The 16,414-nt window shown below is 50.1% G+C and overlaps 1 protein-coding gene across 2 annotated transcripts; it reads right to left on the bottom strand.

Moving 5' to 3' along the window:
* Positions 1–690: 690 nt before the first annotated feature.
* Positions 691–16,087, bottom strand: EFTUD2 (elongation factor Tu GTP binding domain containing 2). 2 transcript variants are annotated; one of them, XM_065747730.1, is made up of 28 exons: positions 16,030–16,087; positions 15,558–15,663; positions 15,159–15,324; positions 14,933–15,011; positions 13,686–13,761; positions 13,351–13,416; positions 13,103–13,138; positions 12,086–12,176; positions 11,711–11,793; positions 11,111–11,277; positions 10,476–10,600; positions 8,698–8,761; positions 8,242–8,332; positions 7,731–7,866; positions 7,316–7,443; positions 6,617–6,810; positions 6,155–6,266; positions 5,805–5,945; positions 5,497–5,598; positions 5,187–5,269; positions 4,118–4,204; positions 3,725–3,851; positions 3,239–3,326; positions 2,939–3,057; positions 2,379–2,473; positions 1,990–2,143; positions 1,344–1,451; positions 691–1,245 (listed from the first exon to the last, which is right to left on the bottom strand). In XM_065747730.1, exons 2-28 carry the CDS (start codon positions 15,660–15,662, stop codon positions 1,150–1,152), a joined length of 2,919 nt encoding a protein of 972 aa, XP_065603802.1. In that variant the 5' UTR covers position 15,663; positions 16,030–16,087; the 3' UTR covers positions 691–1,149. The 2 variants fall into 2 exon arrangements, with proteins under 2 accessions (XP_065603802.1, XP_065603803.1); XM_065747731.1 differs by having other exon boundaries at positions 16,054–16,072.
* Between the last annotated feature and the right edge of the window lie 327 nt (positions 16,088–16,414).

Raw genomic sequence — 16,414 nt, forward strand, 5'->3', positions numbered from 1 at the left:
CCAACTGCAGAGGGGCCCCACTGCTACTACTGTATGCCCCATGGTCCTACTGCCCCACAGCTGAGCCCTGATGAACTCACACCATGCACAGAGCCCCACTCTCAGCTCCCCACACTGCTGTGCCTCAGTTTACCACTGCACCGCCCCATGGCCAGGCAGACAGGGAGAAATTCCAGCCCCCCCATCCCACACACGTTCCCCATTCCCATGGAACCACAGGATCCATGGAAAATTCCCACCCTGCACGTGGGGCCGCCTGCTACAGGTCAGTGTTTTCCAGCTGTTGTCCCACTGGGAGCAGCCCTTGTGAGAACTGACTGCTTCCCACGCAGCCAGCCCCATCCCACACCCACTGGGACAGGCAGAGAGATGGGGCGATGCTTGGGGGTCTGCCCAGAGGGAACAACAAAGCCCCCCAGAGAAAACACCCAGCCCTGCAGAGCACAGGGCTGGGGGCAGAGCCATGCTGGAGGGATGCGCCCCTCCTGGAGCCCCTGGAAACACAGCAGCATGACAAAGCCTAGTGAGGAAGGAAGAAAAGCTTAGTGCAGGAGAGAACAGCCCTGCATGACTTGTCCTGGCTGAGGGGGGGGACAGTGACAAAGACAGAAATCAGGGCTGGGGTTGGAGCAACCAGGGCACTCTGCTGTTCTCCCTTCTGCAAAAGGGATCAGACTGAGCTCCAGGTGGAAGTTTGTATTCAATATTTACCAGGGTTCCAAAAACACATACAAAAAAAAGGGTAAAATCCCTCTTCCTGGAGAGGCTGATAGGAATGGCCCCACCCCCAGCACTCCACCTGCCCCAGACAAAGGCAGAGCAACCTCGGGCAGAATTACCAGAAGCAGGGAGCTGGCCCAGCAGCCTTACACCCCAAGAGTCCAAACATTCTACTGAAGCTGATGTGCTGCAGCCAGGACCACACCTGTGTACATGGAGAGAGTATAGCTAAAGGGAAAACCTCCTCACTGCACACTGAGCTCTGATAACACAGAGCATCACTGCCCCAGGCTGTGCTGTGTATGGGGCAGGAGCTGAGCACATGGTACACAAGTGCGCCAAGGGGTTTCTCCAGCCAAACAACAGAGCCAGGGGTGGGGAAGGACTGGGCTCAGGGGGCTCAGCCCTTGCAGCACGGCAGAGATGTGTTCACATGGGGTAGTTGAGAACGACGTCTTGCTTGGCCAGCTCCAGCAACATGGGGTCGTCGAAGAACTTGCTGATGCTCACATCCTCACTCAGGCCCTGCAGAGTAACCCATATCTGTGTTATTCCTCTGCACGCCAGTGCCCATAAAGCCATCCCAGCAGAGAAACACCGATCCCAGTGTCCTGCAGGCATACCTTCCTGCGCCGGGTCTTGATCATGAACTCCCTGGCCAGATGTGGGGCTGGCTGAGGCTCCAGGGGACGGATGACGATGCTTTTGTCCAAGGGGTCACCAGGCACAATCTGCAACAACAAGGCCAGGGCTGAGAGCAATGCTGGGAGCTCAGGAGAGGCTGAGCTGCAATGGGAAACACACCCAGGCCCCACAGACACCCCCAGGTGTCACAAAGCTCCAACGTGGCATCTGTTCTCCAGGCAGGGAGAAAATGCACATCGCCACCTCTGACCATTCCCGTGGGAAGTTGCTAATACAGTGTGGCTAAAAGCTTTCTCTGAGAGGCAAAGCCAAAGGGTGGCATTCACAGCAGACCAACCAGTCCAAGCCCTGTGCTCCTCAAACAGCAGAGCTCAGCACACCCAAACAGCGCCTGGCAGAGCACGCCTTCTCCTCAGGCACTGAAGGACCCTCACGCTCAGCGAGGAGCATTCAGTATTCCTGCTAGGGGAAATGCTGGGTCACACAGAGCAAAGCCTCCAGCTTCTGGCACTCATCTCATAGCTGGTGCACAAAGCCTCCACCGGCACTGGAGATGTTCTGAGGATGTCTGGCACGGCCTGCTGCCTGATCTGCTGTCCCCTCCTTCCCAGCACAAGGACTCACCTGCCAGTGGTGGAAGACAGACAGTGAGAACGCCTGTCCTTGCGTGTGGGTCCTCAGATCTGTCTCGAAGCCGAAGGAATCGATGGCAGGGATGAAGGCTTTGATGGTGTACAGAGGGGAGCCCGGGATCGGGGCATCTTGCGTCACGTGGCCTCTGCCAGAAAGTCAAAAGATTCATTTTCGTACATGTCCCCTTTTATTTCTCCTCTCTGACACTCCAGAAGAACCAGGCATAAAGCTGCGTGTGGTGCTGGGCATCCCCTCCTCACATAGCTCAGGGGACAGATTTCACCCTCTCCCCTCACTTCAAGATCAGCACTTGGGATGTAAGGGTCTCTACCACCCGGATCCTTTGCACTGCTCAGGTGACAGCAGCCAGAGCAGCTCACCTGCGCCGTGCCAGCACTGTGTACACCGCAGACACGCAGTCAGCTGGGGCCTGCACCTCCACGAAGTAGTAGGGCTCCATCAGGCGAGGGGTGGCCTGGGGGCAGAAAGGGACACAGCAGCTGAGCCTACAGCACAGCCAACATGCTGCAGCACACAGGAGCAGAAACTGTCAGGCTCTGCTCGAACACAGTGCCTCAGTGCTGTGCCTTGCGTGCCCAAACAAACCCCCAACAAAGAGCTCTGCGCTTTTCTCCTTCTGCCCACGTTCATGTGTTCCTTCTCTCACACTCCCACCTTCCCCAGCAAGTCTAACACTTGCACAGCAGGAGACAGAGCGGATGCAGGCAGGTTTCCAGCCAGGCTGGAATGTGACCACTTATAAAACCTGTGTGCCAGCCTGCGAGGGCACTGCAAACATCCACGAGGCAGTTTAAACCACCATCCCTGTGGCAGATACTGCAGCACACATACAACCCGCACTCAATGGAGCCTCCAACCTCCTGGGATGGAGCCAGCACTGGACTGGCTCAGTTTTTGCCATGCCCAGCATGGTGCTCACCATCAGGAAAGCTGAGTACACCACTCTCCGTGCTGTCGGGATGATCTGTCCTCCACCCCGGTGCAAGGGCTCCTGAGCAATCACTGCATCCAGGATCTTAAACTTCACATTGCGGATCACTGAGGAAGTGAAGAAACAACAGCAAGTGACCTATGATGTAGGCTCTATGATGCTGCCAAGCACCAGCCATGCATCCCATAGACCCTGAGCACAAGAGTCCCAGAGAGAGAGCCATCAGAGAAAGCTCAGCCATCCACTTATAGATGGTAGTATTTATTCATTATTAGCATTTCTACTTACATTCATCACAGAGAGGCCCTTCCCTGGTCCCCCACTGAAATCCCTGCACAATACTGTCCTTCACAGAGCCTAGCAGAGCCTTGTCCACCTACAGACAAACAGACAGATGGGAGGAGACCAGATGTTTCTCATAAGGCAGGAACAGTCAGGCCCCAGCACTGGTTATTGCACAAGCAGCCACATCTTCCAGCACCCCCTATCACAGCTCAGAATCATCATCTTCAGAGTTTGACACCTACAGTCATAAATGAAGAATTCATATTTTGGTAATCCTTAAAGGCAGAGCAGGCACTTACCAGTTCTGACCGTGTTGGCAGTTCACTACCTATGGTATGAGCACAGTGGAAGAAGCCCAATACATCTCAGATATGACAAAGCAACAAGCACTCCAATAGCCTTAGGACCTTGCTGCAAGTCCTGGAGGGAACTGCTACCTCTGGACAGCAGAGCACACACTGAAATGTAACCCCAGTGTCTTTTTCTCACCTCTGAGGGCAGCGTATCATCTACCAGGATGTTTGGGCCAGTGGCATCTGGCCCAAAGGCCCAGATGGAACGGGCAGCCAGCAAATCCCAGTCATACTTGGTCTGGAAGAATTCACCCAGCTTCTTTCTGATAGAAGAACAGAAGAAAGTTTAGGAAATCAGTGTCTGATTTGCACTCAGAACATATTTATAAACCCATTCCACGTAAAAATGGTCTCAGCTTTTTACATGGAGCAAACTTTGCTGGAGCAGGATGCCCGTGGACTCACTGACAGCAGCAGTGCACCTGGGATCCCTGCCTGGGAGCTGCTGATACACACAGAACCCAGCACTCCCTACTTTCCCAATTATTTCCCTCTAGAAGGATTCTTGCTCTCCCCAAATTGGTCATACCTGTTCCACGTTATTTGGACCACTTCATTTTCAATGTCCTCAGCAAGTCCCTTCTCCAGAGGCTCAGCAATCATGGTGATCTTGTTCCTGAAAAGAGAGACAGTTGCAATTAGTCCGCAGAATGATGGAAATGGGAGTAATTGGCAGGACCTCAGGGACTGAGCAACACAGAGAGATGAAGCCATCCTTGTCTTTCAGCATTTCTGTTGTGCTCATAAGGACAGCCCACGCTGCTAACAACTGTTCTCCAAAGTCTGCTCATCTCTAGCAGCAGATTGCTAAGGGACAGGAGTGCCCCATCCCTCTCTGCCAGATGTCCAGAGCTCACACAGGCTGCAGAAGGAAGTGTCAGACACAAGGGATGTTGCCTTGGAGAACCTCACTCACGTGGGATTGCTGGCCCTACAGCATACTGCTCCACCTGCCCTGCACCCCAAAGATGGTCCAAAGAGCAGAACCTGTCTGTTCCCAAAAACAAGACTTAAAGCCACAGTATCAGTAAAAAAAGAAGGCAAGAAGAACCAGAAACCACAGTGGAACACAGGAAAACTATCTTCATTGTATGACAGATTTCCATGAAAATTCAGGTGTTAGAATATCCTGTGCTTTCATTCTGATTATTCAGCCTATGCTCCGTGCCAGGTTTCCCTCTCTCAAACATGCACATCTCACAATACCTTGCTGGAGCACAAAGACAAAACCAGGCAGTAAGGCACCAGAAAGGAGTATATTAATTTCAAGTTTAAGAATGGATGAGGAAAGACAGAACTTTTCTAGAGTTACTAAAGGCTCTTTGGCACCTGCTCTATGGTCCCAATACAACTCCCAGTCTCAGAAACATCAGAAAAACTGCTGAGAGGGTGTGAAATTCAGTTAAAGGGAAAAGAGGGTGTGGATCTCTCTTTATTCTCTCCGTTCTGAGAGCTCATACAGAGAATGGAAACATCCATGGGACTCAGTACATTCAGCAGATGGAAGACTGCCACTTGTCTGGGATCAGCCCTCCCAGAGAGCCCCTCCACCTGCCTCTCCCCAGTGATCTCTCCCCAGGGGTGCCCTGGGCTCTTACTTCTTATTGGGAGTCTCAGCAAAGCACTTCAGGGAGGATGTTTCCACCACTGTCTCGCAGAACGTCACGACTGGATCGGCGACCTGGAATAACAGCAACAGGTTTGTAGAGGGGTTTGTATTACTGTGGCTGCCACAGAAGCCTCTCTACAATTTGCAAGCTGCCACTGGGGCAACTGCTACAACTTCACCACACTGGTTAGGAACCAGCGTGGACAGTCACCCTGTCCACTGTGCAAGGTTTATTCTCCCATCCTTCTGAGTCTGGGGAATCCTACCCCAGCTGGGAAAACCTCCACTCATTTTCTCACCTTGATATCAATCTCAGAATACATCTTCCGCAGATCGTGCATCACACAATCCAGGTAGAGCTCCCCTGTCCCCAGGATCACATGTTCTCCAGACTCTTCCACCTATAAAACAAGAGAAGGGTTCAGCTCACAGCACTATTACTCAGAGGCCCTTGTCTTGCAGGGCCCTACATAAACATTAGGATTTATCAGCATTAAAAGAAAACCCAAAACAAACAAAACATCCCCCATTCAAACTGACTTGTTTTTAAGATCAGCCTATGAGGTATCCCACAGCCGAGGGCAGTCAACACAAACACCAGAAATACCTTTGTAGTGAGCGATGGGTAGCTCTTGTTGACTTTGCGGAGACCATCCAGCATTTTGGGGAGCTCGGAGGGGTTGACTGGCTCCACAGCAATTTTGATGACAGAAGTAGTGTTGAACTTCAAAGGACGGAAGATCTGAGCCTGAAATCAGGTTTCAAAACAAACAGCTTTGAATCATTACGTGGACACTGGGGTCTGACAGAGTGTTTGAGTTGCTCTCCTTTATTGGTGGCTCTTGTGCCCTGGCCTTTGGCAGGCAAAGTTTATTTAACCTCACCACCCAAGCTTTTAAGATACATTCCAACACTTCGAGTCCCTGCAAGGCTGAGTGACGCAGCCACATGCAGTACCTCCTCATTGCCTCGTGGCTCCGTGACAGTTGCAGTCTTCACAATGGGTTGGTCCACTCCTTCTATCAGCACCCAGTTGCCAGCAGGGACACGGTTAACCTCAATGTGATACCTAAAAGGTGGGGGAGGGAGACAGATCCATAGAATGGTTTGAGTTAGAAAGAGTTTTAAAGACCATTTATTCACACAGAGGCCAACATCTCCCACCAGATCAGGCTCAACAAGGTCCCAGCAATCTGACTTTAAACGCTTCCAGGGATGGGACACCCACCTCTCTGGGCAGTCTGTTCCAGCATTTAGCCACCCTCACATTCAAGAAGTTCTTCCTTATATCTAAAATAAACCTACACTCATCACTGCAGCCTCAGGGCCCTTACAGCACCATCCTCCTCCCTGTCCCTAGCAGCAATGACTCCAAGTGACTTCTCTCAAAAACAAACTCTTTGTCAGAGCTTTCCTTACCTCGCAACTGAGATCCAGAGGCGTCCAACAGTACAGATCTGAGAATCCTCCTCATCTTCCAAGGTGTAGTTCTCTCCCAGGACCTTCACAGGCTGCCCAGCATGGATGGTACCACTCAGCACTCTGCCAAAGGCGTGGAACTGAACGCCATCATCTGTGCTGTACATTTTTGTTGTGTGACACATCAAAGGACCCTTCCCATGAAAAAGAAAGAAACCATTTTTAATAGACAGACAAAAAACTGACACAGACCCGGTTGAACCTATAGATATAAATGGATTAAAGAGATGGAACTTAGAAATACTTCTTCTGACATGCTAATATAGTTATTTTTATCAGTAACATACAGGCCAGTTTTCTCTGAGCTTGGAGAGTGAATAAAACTTCATGGAAAAGAGAGAAAAGGCAGCAAAAGGACAGAGAATCACCCTGCAGTGCCCATGTACCCTGAAGTCCTGACCCAGACTCTTGTTCTGAGCACAGTCAAACAGTTCTCTCTCCCAAGGGCTGCCCTGACAGGCACTAAAGTTTCTCAGAGTGAAGAGATTTGTTTCAGTGTCGGATGAGAGGTTTCAGAGTGCTGGAAGTCAAATCTGTGCAGATGCTTGTCTCAGAGGCAGCTGCTCGGTCAAGGCAGCGACAGGAGGGTGTATCTGCCACATTTTGGATGCTCAGAACAAAACAAGAAAACTTTCTTACATCGGGGTCACATTCACTCATGGCCTCCCCAAGATCAGAGTCGACGCCACCAGTGTAGGTGTGTTCGATTTTCGTCTTGGCTCCCACCTTCGGGGAGGGAATGTGCTGCACACACATGTCCACAAAGCCTGGAAAAGTAATACATCGTGAGAACATGATTAAGCAGGATAGAATAAAGAAATGTTCTCCAATAAACACAACATAAATCCAAATGAAGTGCAAGCACAGCAGAGGGGAAGATGCAAGCAGTGCCTCAAGCTGTTCTTTGAGGAAACAGTTTTTATTTTATACGTGGAAAAACAAAGCTGAGAGAGGAATCTCTGCAAGCTGACACTCCGTGTCTGCATTACAGCCCTTAAACTCTGTCCACATGAGGGTAAGTTATTGAGATTGCTGTGGCAGGGAAGGGATTTACCTGTGAACTCCCCGAAGAACTTCTTGCAGACAAGTCGTAGGAGTGGACGAATGTTCAATTTCAATTCTTCTTTGGTCAGGTGGATGCCGAGTTCATCCAGAGTCCGAGGCAGTGTTGTGTCCACATCCCCCACCACCTGCAAGATGACAGGCACCACTGTAAGCTCTGCTGCAGGTGCCCAGGTGCAGCTTAAGGGCACAAATTCATTGTCAGGGATCACTCTCAGCTCCTGCCTTGCTCACACAGAGCTCACGCAGAACAGGCTGGGTGGCTCATTTTATCTCTTGGCTGATATCATAGCACATTACAAAGAGCTAAAGCAGTTCTAACTGTGCAGACACGGGGCTATAACTGCAAGAAGCAGCTGTAAGGAGATGCCCATCACTTCTATGCATACTCAAACCCATAAATGTGTGAAGAGTCTCGCAGGCACCAGGCACACCACCACCTAGTGCTCAGTCCTTGCATGCTCAGTCTGGAGCTGCAGGAAGGTGAACAAACCACCACAGACCTGAGCCAAGATCTTGTACAGGGGCTCAAGAATGAACTCCACAAAGCTGCGCTGGGAGCTGCTGGTCGGGGCCTTCTTAGTGAACTTCCGCCTGTTGGGAGACAAAAAGAGAGCAGTGAGGAGCAAGCACCCCACAAGCACCTAGCACCAACCTACACACAGACACTGCTCTTCTCAAGTTATCTTCTCCTCCCAACCTCTCTGGGAAGTGCTCATGGATTAAGGAGCCACTCCTACTCCAAACAAAGGTCAGAAGAGTTCTCAGCTCCCATTTGGGATTCAGGAGAACACGGAATGACACCAAGCAGGAGGCCTGACCCAACCTATCCCCCATCACAGGATCATAGGACATCTCAGGCTGGAAGGGACCTCAGATGGTCATCTACTCCAGTTTACAGGGGAGGAAGAGGAAAATAAACAGCAATAAAGTAACTGACATCTAAACAGGCCTCTTACGTTTTTGGGTTGAAGTAGATATCGCCCCAAAGCCGCTTTGCAAACTCCTGATAATTGATATCTCCTAAAAGGAAGAAGCAAATGACAAAAGACACTCAGTATTTCCCTCATTCTTGAGATCTGTTTTTGCCCTTTAAATCAACCCTGAGGTTTTGATGCAATGCTGGTGAGTGAACACTTGGTGCTCGTTTGAAGTAACTGATTAAATCCTGACCTGGGGAGGTTGGGCAGAGAAGCGGCCAGAAAACAGCCCTGTGAGGACCACATCAGCAGCACTGTAGGTTTGCACATTTCCCTTTCAGGAACATTTCAGCTGTCCTGATCACACACGAGGTTAGAGCTGAGAGGAATCAGACTCTGCTCTGCAGGAACCCAGTTACATCTGCTTCATTTTCCAACCGGTAACACGGTGACCTGAGCGCGTGGTGCCGAGGTGCTGGGATGGCTGACACCCCGCAGGCTTATTGCAGCACTTTCTGCACTGCTGAACACCTCCAGGTTCTTGTTTCAGCTGATGCATTAAGTGCATATCCAAGTACCCAAGTGCTGAAGGAATAGTACTTGGCTGTCACGGTGGATTTACAAATAGTAAGACAGCAGTGATAATTTACAGCGGTTTCCAAACAAGGTTTTGCTGTGGGCAGATGTGCAAGCATAAGAAATTTCAGGGTGGCTGCAGTTCTGACAGTTAAACCTCTATAACTCATGTTACTGGAAGTGTGGTGGCTGTACACAAAATCCCAAGTGACCACCGCTGAATGTTACTGACTGAAGTACCATTCAGCTCATGGATGACATCTCCCACCAACTGTGCTGCATGCTTTAGCAGCCTCCAAAAGATGGGCTCCCATCCTTCATTCTGTGATGCCCAGGGAGCCCATTTATTTCTCCAAATTGATGAAGGCATTCAACAGTCCTGAAACATCGGTCTTTGACCTCCACAGCTTCGTCCTCCCTCAGGCCAACTTCTTTGCAAGAGCTGATCTACAACATCCTTCTTTCCTACAGATCACCCCAAATTCCCCAACATAAAACTTCAAAACTTGGCTGGATCGCTGCCTAATGCAAGCAAAAGGACTGCTTTTAGGAGGGGCAGACTGCCTGGAGTGGGCACCTGGGGAACAGGAAATTAAATCAAAGGCAGAAAAAGATGGTTTCTTAAAAAAGATCGAAGGGCAAAAGAGCAAAACCTTGTGGGCTGAGCTCGTGCCTGGCTGCAGCTGAACCTCAGACTCTGGATTCTTCTGGGAAAAGGGAGGCAGAGCTTAACAGCTTCACTGCTGAGCTGTCCAGATACACACAGCACAAGGCACACTTCTTCAACTGCCAAAGAACGAGCTGTTTTTTCTGATTAAGGGTATGTATAAAACATGACATTGTGTTGAGGGACATGGTTTAGTGAGAGCTATTGGTGATGGGTGAACGGTTGCACTGGACAATCTTACAGGTCTTTTCCAACCTTGGTGATTCTGTGATTCACTTCTAACTCCAGAAATATTTATCAGGAGAAACTATTTACCTAAAAACAAATTTGAACTGTATTTTTGCCTTTTACCAGCATGGAAAGACAATAATAAATAGTCTGTAGTCTATGAGACTATAATAAAGTCACTCGGGGCTCAGATCTGCAGTAGCGCTCTGTTTTCTGAAGTTCAAGAGTGTATAAACTGACTGCATAGGTATGCAGTGAAAGCTGAAGCAGAACAGCTTAGAAAGCCTCAACAAAAAGGTTAGGGAATGAGATATTAAGGCATGCAAGGTTTCTGGATAATCCTCACCATATGTGTCTGCATAAATCTTTGCAAAAGATCCCAGCGTGAAGCAGATGCTGTACTGTGAGCTGGAGAAACACACGTTCCCCAGAAGAGGAGACAGAACGAGGTTCTCATCGGTGGAATACATGCTGAGAGGAGGCAGGTTTTGGAGACAAGGGGAAAAAAACAACATAAATCAACATTATGAACCAAGAAAGACACATCTATTTCCTGTGCCAAACAGCAGTAGGTGACAGGCAAGCAGTTCGCATTGCCTGATGTGTGGGGTACAATCCATGCTTGTGGAGTGCTGGCCATGGCCCTGCTGCTGCCCCGTTACATGTCAGGAAGATTTGGGGAAAGGAGAAAGCACACAGTGGTGGGGCTCTGGGATAGGGATGGAACTGCTCTGTGCCTCAGTTTCCCCTCCACATGTGTGGAGGTGCACACCTGTGTGGGAATGCATGTGCACACGTGGATGTGTGTGGGTGCATGTGGCTGAGCTGACACGTGCACACAGGTGTGCAACGCCCATGCGCCCACCGAGGTGGGTGTGCAATCAATGGGCTGCAAAAGCTCCTGCGTGGGGCTTCCTCTGCTGCTGCCTACTGCCTGGGGGCACCTGTCCACCCACAAACCACATCCACCCCCATCCACACCTGATCAGACCATTCACTTCATCCACAATATGCCGGAGTTTGTAGTAAGCATCTGTAGGGGGCAACTTGAGCTCCAGGATCAGGCGGTCTATTTTGTTGATGCACACAGTCACCGCCAGCCGCTCCTGCACCGCGTGCTTGATCAGCCTCTCTGTGTTCAGCATCACCTGCAGGGAAATGAGCACCCCTAGCAAAAGCCCTCCACAAAATGCTATGTAGGGCATGCCAGGCAGTGACCCTCACACACATGGCTGCAGCCTGTAGCCGCAGCATCAGTGATCTTCCTGAAATGTAAAGTAGGTGCTAACCCAAGCGAACTGTTTGAATCCTACCCCTTGGACATCTCTGATATAAATAACCTGCTCAGTTTTACATATAGTGGAGATGCAAACAAGTCAGGTCATCAGCCAAAAGGTCACACACACCACGTCAGACGTGGGAACAGGAGCAGAAGGGCTGAGTCCCCGCTTTGGCTGTTTCTCAAAATGCCCTCCAAAAACCCTTCAGCGCTGCAAACTAAGCCCATCCCCTTCATGATAAAGCAGGATCAAGGCTCTGGTGTGAGCTCAATGCTACCCCCCAGGAGAAGCTGACACTCACCCCCTCAGCTGCATCAATGAAAAGCACAACACCATCCGAAATACGAAGACCAGCTGTCACCTCGTCAGAAAAATTGACATGACCTTCAGAAGACAACCAAAAATGAAGGAGGAAGTGAGAATGAAAGAAATCTTAAACCTGAGGGCAGAGGGTCTGAAGCTGCCCCTTGGCTCTGGACACTGGCACCCAGCATGGCAGGGCACAGATGCCTTCCCCCTGAAATTTGGCCTCAGTTTCCCACAACACACTGATCTGCTCAAATCAACAGCACTGCCCAGAGGACCAAAGATAAAGAACACGTGGTCATATATCTGCTTTACACATCGAGCTGCCTTCAGCTCAGTGCACCAGGAAAGAGGATTTGCAGGATTATACCTGGAGTGTCAATGATGTTGAAGAGAAAAGATTTTCCTTTGGTGTCTGGCAGAACAATGGTCACTGGTGTGCTCTTGATCCCCACTCCCCTCTGGAACACAGGAACGCAGGATTACCAGTTAAAACAAGGAAAAGAAAAATTCCCAGATAAAAGATGAATGAGGAAGAATTCATCAGAAGGACTGAAGGAAGTAAACATCCCTCCAGTCCAACCTCCTGCACTCAGGGAGGGTGGAACAGCCTCAGATCACTGCACCGTTCAGCCCAGCTCCTCCTTCCACACTGGTACAGACTGGCAACATGCCACTTTGGGGCCACAAAACCCATGTCTGATTACAACTAAAAGAACACAAATACCAGAGACAGAAGATCTGCGTTTTTCTGTGTTTTCTCTCCTCTCCTATCACGTTATGCCTCAGCACATAAGATGCAATCATACAAAGTGTAAAGCACAGCAGCGAGACGAGGAGAAAGAAAAGCTTCCCAGGACTGCTCTGCTCATGGCAGCATTCAGTGTGTAGGACTGGATAAAATCCTCATCCATGCCCAACCACGTGGAATCAGAGCACCTAGCTACAATCTTCCACCACAGAAACCCTACCAGAAAGACATGCATTTGAAACTACAGTTATTCTCCTTGTCCACCACTGCTACAAACCCCTTCCACCTCTTTCCCCTCAAAAAACACCCCCCAAAAAAGCTTGGTGCATCTGTCATACGGCTACAGATTAATGGGCTGCCTCTGTGTTGCAATAATAATGGTACAGATTTTCAACATCACATAGATAGATAATAAAGTCATACATGGAGATGAGAGTTGCACTAAATAGAAGACAGTTGGACAAGGGACCTGGCAAAACAAGAGGAGTAGATCACTTTCTTGATAAAGAAAACAATCAGAATGTGGAAGACACACAAAGATGATGAAAGAGGAAGAATAAAGTGTCCATAAGTAATTCTGAGAAAAGCATGAGGCAGCTGGGTGAAATCACCATTTGTGCTACAAGGTTCACTTACCTCCTGCTCTGTGAACAATATATCAGTATAGCAAAGCTGCAAAGACAAAACAAGAGTCAGAATACCACGGTTTTGTACTGAACACTATGTTTGAAGTATGACACGATGGCTCTTTGCACACTGCTAGCACGGCAAGTAACGTAACTGAAATTAGGACTGCACTCTGGTTTTCCAGTCCTCCATTCTAATCACAGAACCACATTTTCCCCACACATTCCAAGGCAGGAATACACCTCAAGCTCACTTACATCCTGGTCATAGCGTTTCCTGATTTCTGGGTGCGTCTGCTCTATCAGGCAGTCAACAAAACAAGTCTGAAAAACACCAGACCAGGGGGAAAAAAGATGAGACTGTGTTCAAAGAGATAAACACCAGCACAATCCCATCCCTCCCACACAGTGCAGAGAAAAGGGGGTACAGAAATACTTCCACATGACTGAAAGAAAAGCTACAAATAACCACAGAGCAACGGGAGCAGGAGAGAACGCTGCTGCAGAGCTCAGGGGGTCAAAAGAGCAGCAGTCAAAGTAAGGAAGAGAGAGATCACTGCTGCTACCCAGCACACGTGGGATATTCACACTACCTTGCCGTGGTGAAGGTGCCCACACAGAGTCACATTCCGAATCAGCTCCGAGTTGTCCATCAGATCTGCCAGGAAACTGGAGGGATGAAGCACAAAAGACTGTTGGAGGCTTCTGCTGTGTCTAAGAAAAGTAAGCGCCGCTTTCCACCCGAGAGCCCTCTGAATCCTCTCCAAACTTTCATGCCCTGCGGAGGAAGAATCCCACTCTGCAGATGGGGAGGACAAGAGAACTGGAGTCCTGGACAGATGGCAGTGGGTGGGAGAAGACGGAGCTGGTAAAACTGCAAGAAATTAAATACTCCCAACGTCTTTCTTCTGTTCTAGACAGTATTAGAGCAGCTCAGATGAGGACATGCCTCCACTCCAATGGTGGCAGGTAGTCAACTAAACTTACAGCGGTGGATAACACGCTTTTACAAGGTAGCCACAGGGTTCCACAGACTGTTAATTCTCACTTTCAGGTCTTAATTGTGATTTTCAGGTCTAAAAACACTGATGTTTTTTTGAATCAGCAATGAGCTGAGGAGTGCTGGGATGGTCACTTCTGCAGAGATCCCAGACAAAACAGAACTGAGATTCTAAATTAGCAGCTACTCTTCAAAATAACGGGAAGCTATCAAACATGAATCAATTATTATGGATTTGCAGATAGTAAGTCCTGTCAAATAATCTCCTTCTTAAAAATACTTTAATTTTCTCTTACAAAGCAGGCTTCTTAGCATACAGCATTTTGATTAAGAGCTTAAAAAGCACAAAAAAATCAATAAGAATACAAATTAAAAGCTTGCCTATTGGTCTTAAACCAAGGCTAAATGTGAAATCAATAGCAAGCTCGCAGGTTTCTGGTTAAGTCCCACTGGGACTTCTGCGTGGACCCATCTCAACCATTTACATCAAGGAAAAACACGGGTAAGAATTAATTAATGATGGAGTGAGCAGAGGACAAAGAGATCGGAAAAAATGGTAGGAAATGCACTGTGCTGCATACAAGGAAGGCAAAACAGCTGTAAAATGTTTGGCCCTGTGCTTTCTTCCTCTTCATTTTGGTTCAAGCTCTGGGAACCAGCTGCACTCGCTTATAGTGCTGCTGTTAGAAGAAGCAAACCCAGTGCCCCCTGTAAGCTCCCGCCTCCATACAGCACAGCCCTCTGCCTCCCCACCCCGCCTGTAAGCAAGGAAAAGCAAGGAAATCGCAGCACAGATGGCCTGATCCAAAGCACACACTTCAAACTCTGCATATTACTTACTCCATCTCATAGACGGTGACCGGTAACGTCTGCTCCATCAAAGAGAACTTTTTGGTTTTCACAGGTTTAATAATCGGCTCTGAAAACAAAAGAAAGAACAATGAAACACTGTCACCAGTGACCTGAACCCACCACCTCCAAATACCAAACGGGGTCAGCTTTAAACTGACAGGTTCCTTTATCTTTTTATGGAAGGATCAAATGAGATGACTTAAGCACCACTAACCAGTGAGAGGTTGTGTGTCCTCCTCCTGCACTATGGTCTCCACTTCAGGCCCGTAGACCTCCTCGGCAGTGGGGTAGTACTTCTTGTCCTCGTGCAGCACCACCTCCATCCCAGGGTGGTCCTCGTCATGGTCCCCCATATCGTCATCATCATCATCGTCCTCAAGCTGCAACCAACACTCACACTGAGCTGCTGCCAGCACCAAAGTGCTTCATAAACCTTAACTGTGGCTTCGTGTCATACATCAGGAGTGACAAGAAACTCTGACAGCAGAAAGGGCACCTTCCATCCTTCTGAGCTTTCCATGCAATGGGAAAGCTGCCAGGCACGGGGCAGGACACGCTTAATACCTGTGTGGCTGCACTGCTCAGCACTGCCCTGCTGCAGCCACACACCCACCTCATCCAGCTCCTTGGACTCCCGGCCCAGCTCATCATCCTCATCATCAGAGTCCAGCTCCGGCCCGATGTAGTTCCCAAATTCGTCGTACAGATCAGTGTCCATGCTGGGAATGAAGGGACGGGGTCAGAGCTGGGGGCAGAACCCCTGGAACCAGAACCCAGCCTCAATCCCAGCCCCACAACCTGACCAAGATCCAGAACCAGCCCCAGAGCCCAAACCGGCCCTACATCCAGATCCTACCTTAGAGTCATGCCAAGTCCCACAGACAGAACCAATCTCAGTGTCAGCACACGCCCCACAGACAGAACCCGCCCCGGCCCCAGGCCCCAGGCCCCAGATCATAAGTCATAAGCCCTAAGCGCTAAACCCCAAGGCCCAGCCCCCGGCTCCAGTCCCGACCCTTATTCCCTGTCCCTTATTCCCTGTCCCTTATTCCCTGACCCCGTGCCCGTCCCGGCGCGGCTCTCACCCTCCTCACGCTCCGTTCCCTCACACTCTCCTCCGTTGGCGCCGCCGACAGCGCAGCGGAAGGACCCGGGCCGCCCTCGGCGCCTGTTCCGTGCGGAGCGGCGGCGCTGCTGCCGGCGCGGTTCCGTCAGGCGCGGCGCGGGCAGCCCCGCTGGGTCCTGGAGGCGCCGCGCGGCGCCGTCGCTATCGCAACGGGAGGGGCGGGCGCGGCGGAGCGGCTCGGGGCGCTGTCGCGATAGGAGTGGGGGTGCTGGGTTAGCGGTACGTGCGGGCAGGGCCGATCGCGACAGGAATGAGGGTGCGCAGCTCAACGAGGGACTTAGAGGAGGCTATCGCGACACGGGGGGTGGCATGCGCCGGCCTGGTGGGATGTCGCGACATGAGGG

This window comes from Cyrtonyx montezumae, unplaced genomic scaffold (assembly GCF_038088225.1).
Source record: "Cyrtonyx montezumae isolate F1298 unplaced genomic scaffold, pur_monq_1.0 scaffold_48, whole genome shotgun sequence".
Taxonomy (NCBI): Eukaryota; Metazoa; Chordata; class Aves; order Galliformes; family Odontophoridae; genus Cyrtonyx; species Cyrtonyx montezumae.